Here is a 20,309-nt window from a genome sequence, read left to right on the forward strand (position 1 = left end):
TGTTTCGGTTTTCAATGAACCATCTTCAGGTGTATAATCGATATAAATTTAAAGTCTTACAGTAAGAGATGATAATGTAGCGTCATAATGTGATGAATTATAATTGTTTAATTTTAACCGTCTAATCACAATAAAATATTTTATTGAATATTAAAATATTATTACTACAAATAACATTTAATATTTAAAATATATTAAAATATTAAAATGATGCTCTTTCTATCGAAACGTTCGATTTACAATTAGAGCGCCATCTTTTTCATATGTTTCGGTTTTCAATGAACCATTTTCAGGTGTATAATCGATATAAATTTAAATTCTTACAGCAAGAGATGATAATGTTGCGTCATATTGTGATGAATTATAATTGTTTAATTTTAACCGTCTAATCACAATAAAATATTTTATTGAATATTAAAATATTATTACTAAAATTAACATTTAATATTTAAAATATATTAAAATATTAAAATGATGCTCTTTCTATCGAAATGTTCGATTTACAATTAGAGCGCCATCTTTTTCACATGTTTCGGTTTTCAATGAACCATCTTCAGGTGTATAATCGATATAAATTTAAATTCTTACAGCAAGAGATGATAATGTAGCGTCATATTGTGATGAATTATAATTGTTTAATTTTAACCGTCTAATCACAATAAAATATTTTATTAAATATTAAAATATTATCACTACAATTAACATTTAATACTTAAAATATTTAAAATATATTAAAATATTAAAATGATGCTCTTTCTATCGAAACGTTCGATTTACAATTAGAGCGCCATCTTTTTCATATGTTTCGGTTTTCAATGAACCATTTTCAGGTGTATAATCGATATAAATTTAAATTCTTACAGCAAGAGATGATAATGTAGCGTCATATTGTGATGAATTATAATTGCTTAATTTTAACCGTCTAATCACAGTAAAATATTTTATTGAATATTAAAATATTATTACTACAATTAACATTTAATATTTAAAATATATTAAAATATTAAAATGATGCTCTTTCTATCGAAATGCTCGATTTACAATTAGAGCGCCATCTTTTTCACATGTTTCGGTTTTCAATGAACCATCTTCAGGTTTATAATCGATATAAATTTAAATTCTTACAGCAAGAGATGATAATGTTGCGTCATATTGTGATGAATTATAATTGTTTAATTTTAACCGTCTAATCACAATAAAATATTTTATTGAATATTAAAATATTATTACTACAATTAACATTTAATATTTAAAATATATTAAAATGATGCTCTTTCTATCGAAAAGTTAGATTTACAATTAGAGCGTCATCTTTTTCACGACATGTTTCGGTTTTCAATGAACCATCTTCAGGTGTATAATCGATATAAATTTAAATTCTTACAGCAAGAGATGATAATGTTGCGTCATATTGTGATGAATTATAATTGTTTAATTTTAACCGTCTAATCACAATAAAACATTTTATTGAATATTAAAATATTATTACTACAATTAACATTTAATATTTAAAATATATTAAAATATTAAAATGATGCTCTTTCTATCGAAACGTTCGATTTACAATTAGAGCGCCATCTTTTTCACATGTTTCGGTTTTCAATGAACCATCTTCAGGTGTATAATCGATATAAATTTAAATTCTTACAGTAAGAGATGATAATGTAGCGTCATATTGTGATGAATTATAATTGTTTAATTTTAACCGTCTAATCACAATAAAACATTTTATTGAATATTAAAATATTATTACTACAATTTACATTTAATATTTAAAATATTAAAATGATGCTCTTTCTATCGAAATGTTCGATTTACAATTAATGCTCCATCTTTTTCACATGTTTCGGTTTTAAATGAACCATCTTCAGGTGTATAATCGATATAAATTTCAATTCTTACAGCAAGAGATGATAATGTTGCGTCATATTGTGATGAATTATAATTGTTTAATTTTAACCGTCTAATCACAATAAAATATTTTATTGAATATTAAAATATTATTACTACAATTAACATTTAATATTTAAAATATTTAAAATATATTAAAATATTAAAATAATGCTTTTCTATCGAAATGTTCGATTTACAATTAAAGCGTCATCTTTTTCACGACATGTTTCGGTTTTCAATGAACCATCTTCAGGTGTATAATCGACATAAATTTAAATTCTTACAGCAAGAGATGATAATGTTGCGTCATATTGTGATGAATTATAACTGTTTAATTTCAACCGTCTAATCACAATAAAATATTTTATTGAATATTAAAATATTATTACTACAAATAACATTTAATATTTAAAATATATTAAAATATTAAAATGATGCTCTTTCCATCGAAACGTTCGATTTACAATTAGAGCGCCATCTTTTTCATATGTTTCGGTTTTCAATGAACCATTTTCAGGTGTATAATCGATATAAATTTAAATTCTTACAGCAAGAGATGATAATGTTGCGTCATATTGTGATGAATTATAATTGTTTAATTTTAACCGTCCAATCACAATAAAACATTTTATTGAATATTAAAATATTATTACTACAATTAACATTTAATATTTAAAATATATTAAAATATTAAAATGATGCTCTTTCTATCGAAACGTTCGATTTACAATTAGAGCGCCATCTTTTTCACATGTTTCGGTTTTCAATGAACCATCTTCAGGTGTATAATCGATATAAATTTAAATTCTTACAGTAAGAGATGATAATGTAGCGTCATATTGTGATGAATTATAATTGTTTAATTTTAACCGTCTAATCACAATAAAACATTTTATTGAATATTAAAATATTATTACTACAATTAACATTTAATATTTAAAATATATTAAAATATTAAAATGATGCTCTTTCTATCGAAACGTTCGATTTACAATTAGAGCGCCATCTTTTTCATATGTTTCGGTTTTCAATGAACCATCTTCAGGTGTATAGTCGATATAAATTTAAATTCTTACAGCAAGAGATGATAATGTTGCGTCATATTGTGATGAATTATAATTGTTTAATTTTAACCGTCTAATCACAATAAAACATTTTATTGAATATTAAAATATTATTACTACAATTAACAAATTAATTATTAAAATATTTAAATTATATTAAAATATTAAAATAATGCTCTTTCTATCCAAATGTTCGATTTACAATTAGAGCTTTATCTCTTTCACATGTTTCGGTTTTCAATGAACCATCTTCAGGTGCATAATCGATATAAATTTAAATTCTTACAGCAAGAGATGATAATGTAGCGTCATATTGTGATGAATTATAATTGCTTAATTTTAACCGTCTAATCACAGTAAAATATTTTATTGAATATTAAAATATTATTACTACAATTAACATTTAATATTTAAAATATATTAAAATATTAAAATGATGCTCTTTCTATCGAAATGCTCGATTTACAATTAGAGCGCCATCTTTTTCACATGTTTCGGTTTTCAATGAACCATCTTCAGGTTTATAATCGATATAAATTTAAATTCTTACAGCAAGAGATGATAATGTTGCGTCATGTTGTGATGAATTATAATTGTTTAATTTTAACCGTCTAATCACAATAAAATATTTTATTGAATATTAAAATATTATTACTACAATTAACATTTAATATTTAAAATATATTAAAATATTAAAATGATGCTCTTTCTATCGAAATGTTCGATTTACAATTAATGCTCCATCTTTTTCACATGTTTCGGTTTTAAATGAACCATCTTCAGGTGTATAATCGATATAAATTTCAATTCTTACAGCAAGAGATGATAATGTAGCTTCATATTGTGATGAATTATAATTGCTTAATTTTAAATGTCTAATTACAATAAAATATTTTATTGAATATTAAAATATTATTACTACAATTAACATTTAATATTTAAAATATATTAAAATATTAAAATGATGCTCTTTCTATCGAAACGTTCGATTTACAATTAGAGCGCCATCTTTTTCACATGTTTCGGTTTTCAATGAACCATCTTGAGGTGTATAATCGATATAAATTTAAATTCTTACAGCAAGATATGATAATGTAGCTTCATATTGTGATGAATTATAATTGCTTAATTTTAAATGTCTAATTACAATAAAATATTTTATTGAATATTAAAATATTATTACTACAATTAACATTTAATATTTAAAATATATTAAAATATTAAAATGATGCTCTTTCTATCGAAACGTTCGATTTACAATTAGAGCGCCATCTTTTTCACATGTTTCGGTTTTCAATGAACCATCTTCAGGTGTATAATCGATATAAATTTAAATTCTTACAGCAAGAGATGATAATGTTGCGTCATATTGTGATGAATTATAATTGCTTAATTTTAACCGTCTAATCACAATAAAATATTTTATTGAATATTAAAATATTATTACTACAATTAACATTTAATATTTAAAATATATTAAAATATTAAAATGATGCTCTTTCTATCGAAATGTTCGATTTACAATTAATGCTCCATCTTTTTCACATGTTTCGGTTTTAAATGAACCATCTTCAGGTGTATAATCGATATAAATTTCAATTCTTACAGCAAGAGATGATAATGTAGCGTCATATTGTGATGAATTATAATATCTTAATTTTAACCGTCTAATCACAATAAAATATTTTATTGAATATTAATATATTTTTACTACAATTAACATTTAATATTTAAAATATATTAAAATATTAAAATGATGCTCTTTCTATCGAAACGTTCGATTTACAATTAGAGCGCCATCTTTTTCATATGTTTCGGTTTTCAATGAACCATCTTCAGGTGTATAATCGATATAAATTTAAATTCTTACAGCAAGATATGATAATGTAGCTTCATATTGTGATGAATTATAATTGCTTAATTTTAAATGTCTAATCACAATAAAATATTTTATTGAATATTAAAATATTATTACTACAATTAACATTTAATATTTAAAATATTTAAAATATATTAAAATATTAAAATAATGCTCTTTCTATCGAAATGTTCGATTTACAATTAGAGCGCCATCTTTTTCACATGTTTCGGTTTTCAATGAACCATCTTCAGGTGTATAATCGATATAAATTTAAATTCTTACAGCAAGAGATGATAATGTAGCGTCATATTGTGATGAATTATAATATCTTAATTTTAACCGTCTAATCACAATAAAATATTTTATTGAATATTAATATATTATTACTACAATTAACATTTAATATTTAAAATATATTAAAATATTAAAATGATGCTCTTTCTATCGAAACGTTCGATTTACAATTAGAGCGCCATCTTTTTCATATGTTTCGGGTTTCAATGAACCATCTTCAGGTGTATAATCGATATAAATTTAAATTCTTACAGCAAGAGATGATAATGTTGCGTCATATTGTGATGAATTATAACTGTTTAATTTTAACCGTCTAATCACAATAAAATATTTTATTGAATATTAAAATATTATTACTACAATTAACATTTAATATTTAAAATATATTAAAATATTAAAATGATGCTCTTTCTATCGAAATGTTCGATTTTTAAATTAGAGCGTCATCTTTTTCACATGTTTCGGTTTTCAATGAACCATCTTCAGGTGTATAATCGATATAAATTTAAATTCTTACAGCAAGACATGATAATGTTGCGTCATATTGTGATAAATTATAATTGTTTAATTTTAACCGTCTAATCACAATAAAATATTTTATTGAGTATTAAAATATTATTACTACAATTAATATTTAATATTTAAAATATATTAAAATATTAAAATAATGCTCTTTCTATCGAAATGTTAAATATTAGTCTCCTGTACTTGATGTAATGTGGAAATCTTGTTGAAGGGTCGGCCTAGAAATACGTAGGCTCCTGACTTTGTAATTGTCTCCATTCTCCAGTCACTTCCTTTCTCTTGGGATCAAACACTCTCAGTCTACATTCCTCTTTTTAAAATGAGAGATCAGGTTTTGCACCCATGCAAAACGAAAGTCATCCAGGAGACAAAAATTAGTGCTTACACAACGATTCGAGTCCGAACTGCGGAAACACAACTTTGGATGCGAGATTGTAACAATTTTAAAAACAATTCACCAGCCCATGAACTGGTTCGTTTAAGGAAATTGTAAATTTGGATTAATACACCCCAAATTAACCTGACTCGGTCACTCATTACAAACGTCTCTCACTGACTTCGTTAATTACGTTTCAAGTACTTAAAATTCCTACTAATTCTTAATAGTGTGGAGTACATCCAACATAATCTGTAAACGACTGTTTCAATTCTTGAGAATTTCAGTATATGGTTTAAAAAATATTTGGAAAATAAAATGATTTAGGTATACTTGATAGATCCTGATTTTCAAGAAATTGTAACGAATTAAAATTAATTTTCTCTCTAATGTGACAATTAATGCCTAGGTTTTTTTCTCTGATGACAAAATAGCAGCAGAAGTGAAATTTTCAAAATAATACGAACCAAGGATAATGAGAACACAAATAAGCTTCGCATACTGTACCTTGAACCCACATATTAATATTACATGTGCATAGAACTTTCCAAAGGGCAGAAACGTCACATGAATTTGTACTTCGGTAGTTAATAATAATAATAAGAAGAATATTCTCCATGGAAATAAGGAACCGTTAGTTAATAACGTTCTAAGAAACGATTTAAATTCACAGCTAACAGAAATTTGCTTTAAAATTCATACTTTGTACAAGTAAGATTCCTGTACGAGAACTCAGAGACCAGCTTATAACAATATATATATATATATATATATATATATATATATATGCTGGATTGTGATTCCGTCTTCAGATTGAATCACGTAAGCCAGATGCTTCAGTTTTATAATTTTATCATTTAGGCAATGCACACAGAGTTTAAAAGAACAAGGCATCACCGTCAGAAATCTTCAGACTTCGACGGCCATTTCAAATTATATCCTTCTGGTTACAACAGACTACATAATCCACTTTTGTTCTCACGCTGAACATTGTGACGGAGAAGAAATACAATGACAAAAGAAACACAGTAACATTTACAATTTTTATAAACATTACCAAGAGGAATAATAATAATAATAATAATACAAACTCACCCTGGAGGTTGTTGGAGGTAACGACTGCAGACTGGAGGATAATTCATGATCCCAATCCGTGGAGTCTCCTCCCATCCTGGCCTCTGCAAAACGCACGTACGGGCGTGTTATTACAAGATCTGAATACGTCAAGATGACTTATCGACGGCTTTTTCGTCTTGTGTGGATTGTCTAAGTATTTTCCTATGTAATTCAAAATAGTCTCTCCCCTCAATCGGACAACTGACGATAACACACATCATTTATGACATCATTCGACTCTCCACACACGTTTATTCATTTACATAAGTAAGGTTTCTGGCTGTGGTTCTTAGTACAAATAAATATCAAGAATTATTAAGCATGATGACACGTCAGTGTCTATTTTAATTCTGAAAGCTAACAGTAAAATAATATGTCATAGACTTAATATTTAATATATCAGAAGGTTGTGACTTCGTTCCTGAAGCTGATTTCAGCAAAAAGATAATTACCAAACCCTTTGAAACCAGAGCTCATCTAACTAATACTTAAGGAATCAGGCCGTACCGCGAAGAAAACACGACACTTCACCATTACAAAGAGCAACTTTTAAAGAAATAATCTGTGTTTATTTTGACAATCTTTTAGGTATACGATGTGGACAAAATACGGAGTTTAGTGAGCTGTGGTACATATAGTTACCACTGTGCTTTAAAGGTGTGAAGGACTAGAATGTGTTGTATTTAACTGAGTCCACGGAGCGGTTAATATTTAAAGGGGCGGTTTGGTGAGGTCCGGCAACATGGCACAACTGAATGCTGTCCTGAGATTATAAACAAAGTACCAACATCATAATTCTATCCCTGGCGGACACCGTATTAATCGCGGGGACTAAACCTCGAGAAGGGCCCGGCCCTCCTCAACATTTAGGGAAATAAAGTAAAACATGTCGCACACTGCTCCTTTTGAATGAGGGTTCCTTGTTTGAAACTAGACGGAAGAAAATCCACACTAAAAATTCCGAAGTTTCAACGTCTAACGCAAATGATACACCTCGACTAACAAGGGATCATAACTGCACCAACGCTTCCCACTTATCTGAAAAAACAAACCTCATTTCACGCGAAACGAAGCAAAGAGTACAAGACGGCCCATATCTAAACTTTCTGTGGAATTACTGGGCCCCCTACTGAAACAAATCAACAAATGCTCACGTAAAACAAGTGATTTTGGTGTAGCGCAATCCCGATCTGAAATACGTTCAGTCCGGTCCGCACGATGCGCGTATGTTGAAATCTGGCAACGCTGAAGAAGGTCTGGCAGGTGCTGGTTAAAAGACTGAATCCTACGGGACGTATCTTTCTATTCCACTGAGGAAAAGAGAATCCCCTGAAAGAACTGAAAGCAAGAGAGAGAGGGGGAGGACCTTTGGGGGGACAACAAGGGGCAGTAAGCTCCAAAAGCAGCGATGGTCATTCGTGCTCTTTGCAGAACAGAATCTAAAGCTCTTCAGCTGAAATTCAGGCCACTGTATATACACACACAAATATTTATCAGTTCGATTACGTAACGCGATATTCAGACGCACTGAGCAAAGAAGTTCGTAAACTTGACTTCCGAAACGTCGCCATCTACCAACAAATTCGGACGGAGAACATCAAAATCGACATCTTCACAGCCTAGAATCTGGTGAGACGTTTTCTTTGCTACAGGGGCTGCATTTCAAAATATTATTCAGACGAGTGTTGGCTCCAGTGATATTCTTGCAGAAACAATTAATTCCACGTTCAAACAGCATGAATACAATGCAGAGGGGGGATTATGGACAACCCTGAACCACTGCATCAATGTGACAACGCAGATAGGAGTTATTTCTGTTCACACAAATTTTGCAATCGTGAACAGAATTACATTATTATTTTTCATTATTACATATACTGTTAAAGTGGTGATATATAGATAGATATATAGATTGCTAAACAAAACAAAAAATTAAAAATCAAGTTGCCATATTGGAAAGCGGCCCCACAAATGAAGCCATAGAAACACTTCTTACCTAATTCTTTCTTTTCTACTGTAGATAAATCTCCTCCTCCAAATATTTCCACAATATCTTCCCAGTTTCTTATTTTCAAGTCCCGGTTTGCGTATTCAATAGCAGATGAATCCCATAGTGATGGTCCATGTTTGAAAGAAGTAGAAATACACACAGACGACAATGGACTGGCCTCATGTCGTGTGATGTTGATTCGGCCTTCGCCGTGGCAGCGTTGCCAAGTTGGAGGCGCTGCAGCAAGACGGATGCCAGATGCGATATATGTACACGACTACCAAATTAATAAATAATACACTTGAGTTTGGCCGAGATGCTCGCAGCTGTGCCATGGCCTCCCGTTGCTACCCTAGTGCGATACCACGCTTAATAATGTTCTCTCACACAAGGGAATGGTTAGGTTGGTCGTGCCGAAACCTCACCTGAAATTTTGCTCGTCTAGTAATGATTGTACACAAAATTCCAGCTGCTGATGCGAAAAAAAAATTGCTCAAAGTTGGTACGTATATTTAAAATTCGCGCCACAGCGCATGCGCGAGACAGCAGCGCGCCATCGAGGCGAAAGGTTGAAGGCAGGTCTGTTTTGACGTGTCTATTCGTATACCCAACCGAGGACTGAGCCCTGGGATGATTGTTCCTTTTATTTCTATGATTATTTAATTTTTATTAAATATACGTTTTGGTTAATCGGTTTTTTTTGTCTTAACTGCTACTCTTATCCTACGACCGCACCACCTCCCGGCCTCTGGGATCGTTTTAATATTGGCGCAAAGTATATACGATTTATTTACCATTAAGACACCGTATCGAAAACTTAGTATGGCTCGATTAACGAAATAAACCTCAAAATAATTTAAATCTCTATGCAATTAAATATCTTTAAAAAAATTATAATCCCTGTAATAAATAAACTACTCCCCCCCCCCCACCCCCCATGTTGCCTGTTTCCCTGACTGATCACTTGACAAATGACAGTCGGTCTGGATAATCACAACTTCCGCGACGTAAAATCAAGTAACGCGGTTGTTCTCAACCAGATAGAACAAGGAATAAACAACTTTTTCTTCCTTAACACACAGATTACAGGTGAGGCCCCCCCCCGCCCCCCGCACTCCAGGAGTGACCTACTTACCGCACTTGCATTCACTGCAGAGCCAAGAATAGCTCAGGGCCATTGACAGCGTTGCAAATGTTTCGTTTTGCTACGTCAAACCTCGAAACTCGGCTACAAACTTCACTGTACTGGGCTGCTAGACGGTTATTGTCATGACATTTATAGTTTTTTAACGTTTATAAAATCACGCTATACACTCGACAGAAACTGTAACGCTGGTGTGTAACTTATTCAAACGCCAATAATGATGTTTACTTTATTCCATAATGCATATTTTACACATTGTTGAAATAATTACCCAAAACACGTAATAACTATACCCTCGTTCCTTAAATTCAACCGCTTGCCACGTCTAAAGCGTAAGAGTTAGATCCAGACATATTGCGAGTGAAATACGTAAATAAACACGAGCTTTTCAAATTTGCAAACAGATTTCAGCTAACTCTCACGGTTTAGGCGTTTTGGCCCATTTATTTCGTGACAAAGAACGGTTCTAGTGAGTGCGTTGGCAACACTTAGATCAGCTGTCGGCGGATGACGTCACGTATAGATAAGACGTAAAGGTATACATTAGAATTGTATTTCAGTACAAATATACCTTATACAGTTAAACGTTCTTCAACGTTAAATAGGGAACCGTGGTTCCACTTTCAATTTTTTTATAATGCTCACGTGCCAGTCTGCCCTCTCTTAACTGACGGGATTTTTATTAAAGTTGGTATAAAATCATGCAAATATTGGTATTAAAATATTTGTAATACGTTACACGCACTCAAAGATTACTCGTGTTAGAGCAGCATGAAATATGTCTCGAAAACTTCGTTAATGACTCTGTGGAAATAAAACTACTGAGTAATATTAGACCGTGTTTGCATCAGCAGGCTTAAAGTAAACGTTTAGTACACTTCAGTAGCGTTTCAACATATCTTGCTGTCCTTCTGCTAGGGGGAGTTATTCTGAATAGTCACGAAAACAAAATTTAAGACAGCCATCTTTGTACCTTCATGGTAGTAAAAAATTGGTCTGCCATAAAAATCAGACCTTTGAGCTTCGTTTAAAATCACTGAATTTGATTTCAAAACACATAGGTAATTGCAAATTACTCTCATAATATACGGAAAATATAATGCGTTTGGCTCTCTGGCTTTTATTTTGATAGTCTTGGTGTGGACCGACACAAGGCGAATTAACACACATCACACTCTACTTAAAAATGAGTTCCTACCTTCGTTTTGCAATCTGCTCCAATGTCACTGGTGACAGGTTTACTAGAAAAGTGGGTCCAGCTTACAGCCACAAATACACACGCTTAATTCTATTATTAAGTTACAAACACTGCACATAATATCAAACATTCGGGTAATAGAAGTATTGCCATCACACAAGTTTATCCACCCACAAGCGTATCACACAAAACTTAATCCAAGGCGAGCACTTTATAGGTCGTGGTATGTACGTACAACCTGACCTTGCGTTCTCTACTAACAGCCAACAACAAATCTGCAACCACTTCGTTCTCTCTAGCAATGCATGATGGGTAATCGCGTGGTTCTTCGAGTTGCCATACCACGGCACAGATGGCGCTGGCGTACGGTGCAACTAAATTAAGACGCGTTGGCTATTCGTCGTAGATTACGGATTTCACCTCCAGGGGTGCTGTATGGAAATCACACTGACACAACATTTGACATAAATATTATGCATGTGGATGTCATGTAATTATAAAACCAACAGTGCCCACAATATTAGCCATGTTGACTGCTTTCATGAATCTATGCGCTCCCTAAACGGCAAACGTAGAAAGTAAATGTCATAGCAGATCGTGTGGTTAATAAAATCCAAGCAACGTAAGATTCGGACTGAATTTCTTCTCGGGCCGCATTCGGCCCGTGGGTCATAGTTTTCTTCTCCGTGCCTTAATCTTCAGGAATGTTAATTTAATTTAATGCAATAACTCTGTTCTTCGTTCTGACACTTTTCACTCTCCGACGTTGGTCCATGACAGCGGGATGGCGGGCAGCAACGGGTTCCGAGAAGGTTATTTGGGAAGAGAAACGGGCCTTTAAAAGTTCCAAGTGCCACACCCGGTCTTTTCAGAGACTGCGCATCAGAGGCCGTGTGAGGTAACGACCGCGTTCCTCAGAGACAGAGTCCGGTTCTGCAAAGCATCAGGTTAGAAAAAGTTTGAAGAAAAATTTCAAAATTTTGAAAAATTATTTAAAAAATCAAAATATGCAGGAAATAATTCAAAAAGCGCACAAAACGTAATTTTTTTGAAAAATTTCAGTTTCAAATTTTTCCAAATTTTTCAAAAAAATTTCGTTTTGTGCGCTTTTCAGGCATTTTCCAGCATTTTGGATTTTTCGAAAATTTTGAAATTTTACAATATTTTGAAAAAATTTCGAAAAATCAAAATATGCAGGAAATTATTCAAAAAGCGCATCAAACTTTTTTTAAAAATTTCAATTTCAAATTCTTCAAATAAAATTTTGGTTTTGTGCAATTCTCAGGCATCTTCCAACATTTTTTGATTTTTCGAAAAATTAAAATATGCAGGAAATTATTCAAAAAGTGCACAAAATGTAATTTTTTTGAAAACTCACTTTCAAATTTTTCAAATTTTTTGGGTTTTGTGCGCTTTTCAGGCATTTTCCAGCATTTCTTGATTTTTCGAAAATTTTGAAATTTTTCAAAATTTTGAAAATTTTCGAAAAATCAAAATATGCAGGAAATTATTCAAAAAGCGAACAAAATGTAATTTTTTTAAAAAATTTCACTTTCTAATATTTTCCAAATTTTTCAAAGAATTTTGGTTTTGTGCGCTTTTCAGGCATTTTCCATCATTTTTGATTTTTCGAAAATTTTGAAATTTTATAATATTTTGAAAAAATTTCGAAAAATAAAAATATGCAGGAAATTATTCAGAAAGCGCACCAAACGTATTTTTTTTTAAAATTTCAATTTCAAATTTTTCAAATAAAATTTTGGTTTTGTGCAATTTTCTGGCATCTTCCAGTATTTTTTGATTTTTCGAAAATTTTGAAATTTTTCAAAATTTTGAAAATTTTTCGAAAAATTAAAATACGCAGGAAATTATTCAAAAAGCGCACAAAATGTAAATTTTTTGAAAACTCACTTTCAAATTTTTCAAAATGTTTGGGTTTTGTGCGCTTTTCAGGCATTTTCCAGCATTTCTTGATGTTTCGAAAATTTTGAAATTTTTCAAAATTTTGAAAATTTTCGAAAAATCAAAACATGCAGGAAATTATTCAAAAAGCAAACAAAATGTAAATTTTTTTAAAAATTTCACTTTCAAATATTTTCCAAATTTTTCAAAGAATTTTGAAAAATTTCAAAATTTTCGAAAAATCAAAAATGCTGGAAAATGCCTGAAAAGCGCACATAACCAAGTCCTAATTCTGTTACCACTGCATTTATAAATCTTGATTTCAACTCGATACTTTATTGCAAATCTTAAGAGAGGAATGATACTTAATGCTTCCTATTAGTTCTAATTAGCATTTTTATGATGCAAAGTTGAGCCAATTGCATCAAACGCTGAGACTTTCACTCTGAGCACAAAAAGAAAAACATGGTATGGGGTCATTCGATAGGTCGATCACTGTATGAATCTATAAATGAAAACCTATGAAAGCAAAGAAACAGTTCTGTTTTCTCATTTTTATCAAACAAATAAAACCCATTCTAAAATAACAATTAGTTGTGCTATTATTAAATAAGTACACATACACTTCATTTTCGTGTACAAGCTTTGATCTCCCTAAAATTTCTTCCAATCTACCTGCCCGGCTGCAACTAGGAGACCATATAATATTTTAAGCGATGTCTGAATCGCTGTACCGTCGCTAGGCCGCCATATAAAATACAGACCTAATGAATGCAGTCTTCTTTGGCTCTTACGGCGGCAAATAATGTAAAAGATTTCTAATGTAGTACATCATTTTGACGATCTAAATTAAATGATAATTAAGAATAATTAGGTTGTTTTTAATGCAGTATCTGTTAAGGGGCTAAAGTGTACTGCTTACGTCGTTATAAAGTTTTATAAACGGCAAACGCAGAAGATAACTCGAATATGCTTCGGCAATTTTTAAGGAAGAAGATATATTTTTTTGCAATATTCGTAAAGAAAAATACTGAAAAGAAAAATTATTATGTAAATTTTTATATGATTTCAGACACAGATTTATCACCAGCCTTGTCAATACTAATGTATTTCATTACATAATTTAATTTATACACGTTAATAGGATAACTAATAAGATAGTATATTTGCGTCATATTGTGAATTAAGTTAATATTTTAATATTTTCCGTCAAATCACATTTTTTAATAAGATAATAAAATGTAAAATATTTAAAATATCATTTCTCGTTCCGTATCGAATGATCGATTTACAAGTTGGAACGTTCCAACTTGTAAATATTTTACATTTTATTATCTTATTAAAAATTGTGATTTGACGGAAAATATTAAAATATTAGGATAACTAATGTTATGGCCTCTAAGTTATATACAGAAACCTTAATTTTTCCATTATAACCTTAGAGATATTTACATTTTCCACAAATGTAAAATTAATTTAAAGGCAATTGTGTAATACAAACAGTTATTTCGGCTATTACTAATAAAGAACCGCTCGTAAGTGCTCAAAAATCTACCAGTTATTGGCCTACGACGAAATGTGCATGCGCATTTATTATTTCAGAGCACTTTTGTAAGAAATCCTATCTCCATAATCTCGTATATTTGAATCATTACAAACCCACTAGCGTAAATTTCAGATAATGCCAAGAAATTATTCTTGAAAACACAAAGCATTAATCTGCCAAAGATTCCCTTTCCATTACCACGTTCATGTAGTTGTGTGAAGAGGTTAGTTTAACAACTTTCGTACAGAGAAAAAAATGTAATCATTACATACTCCAAAACACAATTTCATGGAAATATTTATTGCAACAGATACAGCAAGTGTCCAGCTATTTTTCAACATATTCGCCACCGGAATTGAGACATTGGTCATACCGTGGGACCAACTTTTGAATACCTGTGTCGTAGAAGTCTGCCGCCTGGGATTGGAACCACTGTGTGACGACCATCATCGCCTCTCTGTCATTCTCAAAACGCTGACGCTGACCGGACAGGAATTTCTTGAGGTGTAGGAAAAGATGGAAATCACTGGGAGCGAGGTCCGGGCTGTAGGGTGGATGATTAAACACCTCCCAGCTGAACTCCTGCAGGAGACTTGCTGTCCGTCGAGCCGTGTGCGGCCTAGCGTTATCACTGACCGCACTTCACAGTCGGCGGGAGCTGGAATAAGAACCTCCATCTTCAACAGCTGCAACGATGCTACTGTGAAAACGCGGGAAGTGCCGTTAGTGCATGCGCCATGCTACGTCATTGCTCTATCACGTACGCACAGTCGCTTCGATCAATATAAGGTTTGCTAGCTGTGGGACGAGTGGGAAACTTACTTTGTGGACGCGCGTCGTATTATATTCCCCCAAATACAGATAATGTCACAGACGTGCAATTGAGTCCAGCATAAACCATTAGATAGGCGTGGTTGTAATGCCGACTCGGTTAACATTTAAATGTCGAGACTAGAAGGACATGTGGAAAGAGGGGACCACTGCTTTCCGACACCTCTTTCTCATTATACTTTTAAAGTTCATCCTGAATTGTCTTACAAAAGGAATGGAGGTACAAGAAATATCACAACTTCAACAATATATTGTAACCGTCCCCTTTCCTTCCACCACACGTCACACTGCTTGTTTAGTATACTCGTAGTCGTAGCCTGGTTTGCTCATATGGTTACAGCTTCTTGACGTGGGATGTGTAAAGATACAGAAAGGGATTGTTGATGATGGTGTGAGGTTGTCGGTGAGCACGAGTTTCCGACTCCCTGGGAATATACGGGAATTCGAAGGTGGAGCAGGTTTTCTGTGTTGCACTGATGGACGACACTTTATTTTTCCTTAATACGCGCAGGAACATATATATCCTAAGCACTATTCACGGAGGCAGCTGGATGGCTCGGCTGTTCCTTTGTTCCTTCGTACGTTTGTTAAGAAAAACACCCCCGCACGACTGAAGGACCAAAACTTTTGATTGCGCCCCGCAACCACGGTTGCGCTTAAATACCCCTGCATTACGTAATTTGTCATTGAATTTGGCTTAACAGCTGCGACCTGATTAGTTCCTCCACAACGGCGGGAACGCGCCTTAAGCTGAGCTCAAAGTCAATTGGTCCATCGCAATGATGCGATGGTCGTAATGCAGTCATCACCCCGCATCTGGAAGGGATGCACACCATGTGTGGGCTGGCTTAAGTATTTTCTTTGTTGGTTTATGTTTGCCCCCTTTTTTTTCTACTTCAGGCTCCCTTGGTACAGAAGGGAGGCCGAGGAGGGTGACCCGCAAGTGGCCATGTGGGCCACATTCCTTCAACTCAATGTGTTCCACAAAGCCAAAATTAATCATTCAGTCTAATTTAGGTGAAGTAAGGCGTTCCAGAAATCATGTAATTACACCTTCTTCGTTTTTCTTATAAGCCAGATCAACATGCCGAAGCCTGGTTTACCTTTCATCTCAAGGCTCAGTCCGTTCGGGAATTGAACCACAGACCCGGACTGGCACAATACTGAGTGATTTATAAAAGTCATTTGTACGCCTGTCTTTGTATCTTAATTCAGTGTTCCACAACATTTCTGTCACCGTGGATCCCCTACTGAAGACTATCTCATACATTTTGATAAAAGAATACAGACTAAGTCCAGTTAGCTTCTTTGTAAATGTAACTTTTGTTCATTTATTATCCTTCTAACATTAACGAATTTCGGGTACATGAGCAGAATAACGAATGAGACATGAAGAAGGTGGAAAAAGAAAAGGACATATATTTTGCTTCATTTGATTAAGGAGATGGCTGTCTTCTGGGTTGTTGCGCAGTGTAGTCTGTTAGACCTCTGAAACGTCGGTAATATTCTACCAGACTACACGGCGCAACAACCCAGAAGACAGCCATCTTCAGACTCACCGCCGTGAAAACATCATATCTGATTTGCTTACTCAACATTCTCCTGGAGGTATTAAAAACACGAAAAATGTTACAAAAGACAGATTTTTGTGTTTTGCTGGATTTGTCCGTTTCTATACGGCAATGCCGGTACAGAATCTTGTCACAGATTACAATAAACTTCTTCCAAATCTCAACCTAGTATTCATGATCGATTTTCTCTGCTATAAACTCCTGTTATTTCACATTCGACTAAATTATGATATTGGGAGTATGTAAATGGTTCAGAGTTGAAGCGCTTGTTAGTCTATTCATTCATGTCTCGGGTTCGAAACCGCATTGCCTTCCCCTGACAGCCGACTAGGTTGAAATGACCCACCACCCCCGACCTAGGTTCGAATGTCCCGGTAAGTCGCACGTCCCCTTTACTGGGCAACAATTTTATCTTTACTCTCATCCTATCATTGAGAGGAAAATGGAAATTTCACGCTGTAGTTACTCGCATCTAAAGTCCTGCCCTCGATAGGTTATCAGGGGCCAGAGGTGCCTGATGGTACAGTACACAGCAATACAAACACACTGCAAATTAAATTACCCGATCGTTCCTTTGCATCTGGTTTCCATGGTAATTCATTTGTCAAATTTCTCACAGAAACACTTCTGTGAGATTTACTCTGAGCTCAAATAATTATCATTACTCGATTATTAAATAAGTATTTAGTATATGGAGCATTCAGCAGAAATACTTTGTAGTAAAACACAATGATGGTACCATAACTGTGCTTCGAGAATTGAGAAATTTAATCCCGTTGTATTTCCAGTACACACCAAGACAAAATTAAGTACATCGACAACGCCCTAAACCATGCACACTGATAGTTTTGCGTTTCGTATTCTTCAGATACTCTTAAATTTAAAAAATGAGTACCTGCACCGGCCTATGATCCACTTTACACCATTGTCAGGGTCTCATTTTTCTTCTTAGGTTTATAATTCCATACCACACCGGGCTATTTATCTTTACTAATTTTATCCACATTCTCTGATCTTCGCCTCCTATACGCTGTAACAATTTTTTTTCAATTACTTTGTTTTTATTTGTCTGTTTATATCGAGCAAATTATTTTAAATTTCTCAGTCCTTCTTCTGTCTCTGTCGCCCAATGTCCATAACTAAATACCAAATTTTATCAGAAGTTTAACAAATTATTTATGTGATTTAAAATGTACGTATACTCTTGGATTTTTCGAAATATTCCTTATAAGGGATCATGGCGTATTGCCTAAAAAAGAAAATTTAATTTTATATTTAAGCATTCATTATGACTAGTGCATTAGAAACAAACTAGTAAAGAGACCAAATATTCATTTAGACACCTTCATACTAAAACTTAATCTTGAAAGAGAAAGATTAATCCGAAATTAAATTTTTCACATGAGATGCGTAGTTCCGAGAGGCAGTTAAATCAGAGAAACGAAACAGCGAGAAGCAGACAATTCCACTGCAACAGATTTCTGGTTAACAGGCCTTATGCATATTACATCACAGCGACTGTAATGGAGAAGCACACATTTCACGTGGTTCACGTACTCGTGGTCTGCTTTACTAACAGTTGAGTTAGCAGAGAAGCTTCAATACTACATTAATTTAAAAACCACACTAAATTAGCGGAGTTCAAGTGTAATGAGAAAAGAATTTGTAGCTACTTCACTGACTAGCTGACTGACGATATTATTGGCTGATTAACTAACCTCATAACTGATTTACTAAACTACCAACTAACTACGTGACTAACTGATTAAGTAATCAACGGAGTAACTAAGTACGTATGTATGAATTCATCGCCCTGATGACGAGGGCAGTAGGACCTCTGAAACGTTGGTTAACATCGACCAGACTACACAGCGCAACAACAAAGAAGACAGAAATCTTCATACTCATCGCCCTGATGATGGAGGCAGTATGACCTCTGAAACGTTGGTTAACATCGACCAGACTACACAGCGCAAGAACCCAGAAGACAGAAATCTTCATACTCATCGCCCTGATGACGGAGGCAGTATGACCTCTGAAACGTTGGTTAACATCGACCAGACTACACAGCGCAATAACCCAGAAGACAGAAATCTTCATACTCTGATGATGGAGGCAGTATGACCTCTGAAACGTTGGTTAACATCGACCAGACTACACAGCGCAACAACCCAGAAGACAGAAATCTTCATACTCATCGCCCTGATGACGGAGGCAGTAGGACCTCTGAAACGTTGGTTAACATCGACCAGACTACACAGCGCAATAACCCAGAAGACAGAAATCTTCATACTCATCGCCCTGATGATGGAGGCAGTATGACCTCTGAAACGTTGGTTAACATCGACCAGACTACACAGCGCAACAACCCAGAAGACAGAAATCTTCATACTCATCGCCCTGATGACGGAGGCAGTAGGACCTCTGAAACGTTGGTTAACATCGACCAGACAACACAGCGCAACAACCCAGAAGACAGAAATCTTCATACTCATCGTCCTGATGACGGAGGCAGTAGGACCTCTGAAACGTTGGTTAACATCGACCAGACTACACAGCGCAACAACCGAGAAGACAGAAATCTTCATACTCATCGCCCTGATGACGGAGGCAGTAGGACCTCTGAAACGTTGGTTAACATCGACCAGACTACACAGCGCAAGAACCCAGAAGACAGAAATCTTCATACTCATCGCCCTGATGACGGAGGCAGTATGACCTCTGAAACGTTGGTTAACATCGACCAGACTACACAGCGCAATAACCCAGAAGACAGAAATCTTCATACTCTGATGATGGAGGCAGTATGACCTCTGAAACGTTGGTTAACATCGACCAGACTACACAGCGCAACAACCCAGAAGACAGAAATCTTCATACTCATCGCACTGATGACGGAGGCAGTAGGACCTCTGAAACGTTGGTTAACATCGACCAGACTACACAGCGCAACAACCCAGAAGACAGAAATCTTCATACTCATCGTCCTGATGACGGA

General features: G+C 33.8%; 1 protein-coding gene across 21 annotated transcripts in view; it reads right to left on the reverse strand.

The window, feature by feature from the left end:
• LOC147870838 (uncharacterized) overlaps positions 1–20,309 on the reverse strand; it is a 144,517-nt gene that overhangs the window by 78,471 nt on the left and 45,737 nt on the right. For 10 of the 21 annotated variants that reach the window (XR_015533127.1, XR_015533124.1, XR_015533126.1 and 7 more), the window contains exon 3: positions 7,109–7,191. Coding sequence is in view for 10 of the 21 variants with exons in the window: in XM_087341825.1 (XP_087197951.1) it covers positions 7,109–7,191 (83 nt within the window). In the remaining 11 variants the exon portion in view is untranslated. Of the gene's footprint in view, positions 1–7,108; positions 7,192–9,125; positions 9,357–11,461; positions 12,395–20,309 lie in introns of all 21 variants that reach the window. The other 11 variants (XR_015533129.1, XR_015533130.1, XR_015533128.1 and 8 more) reach the window with 2 other exon arrangements.

Source organism: Zootermopsis nevadensis, unplaced genomic scaffold, assembly GCF_977971745.1.
Source record: "Zootermopsis nevadensis isolate Lab colony 2312 unplaced genomic scaffold, Znev_1.0 Znev_ptg000093l, whole genome shotgun sequence".
Taxonomy (NCBI): Eukaryota; Metazoa; Arthropoda; class Insecta; order Blattodea; family Termopsidae; genus Zootermopsis; species Zootermopsis nevadensis.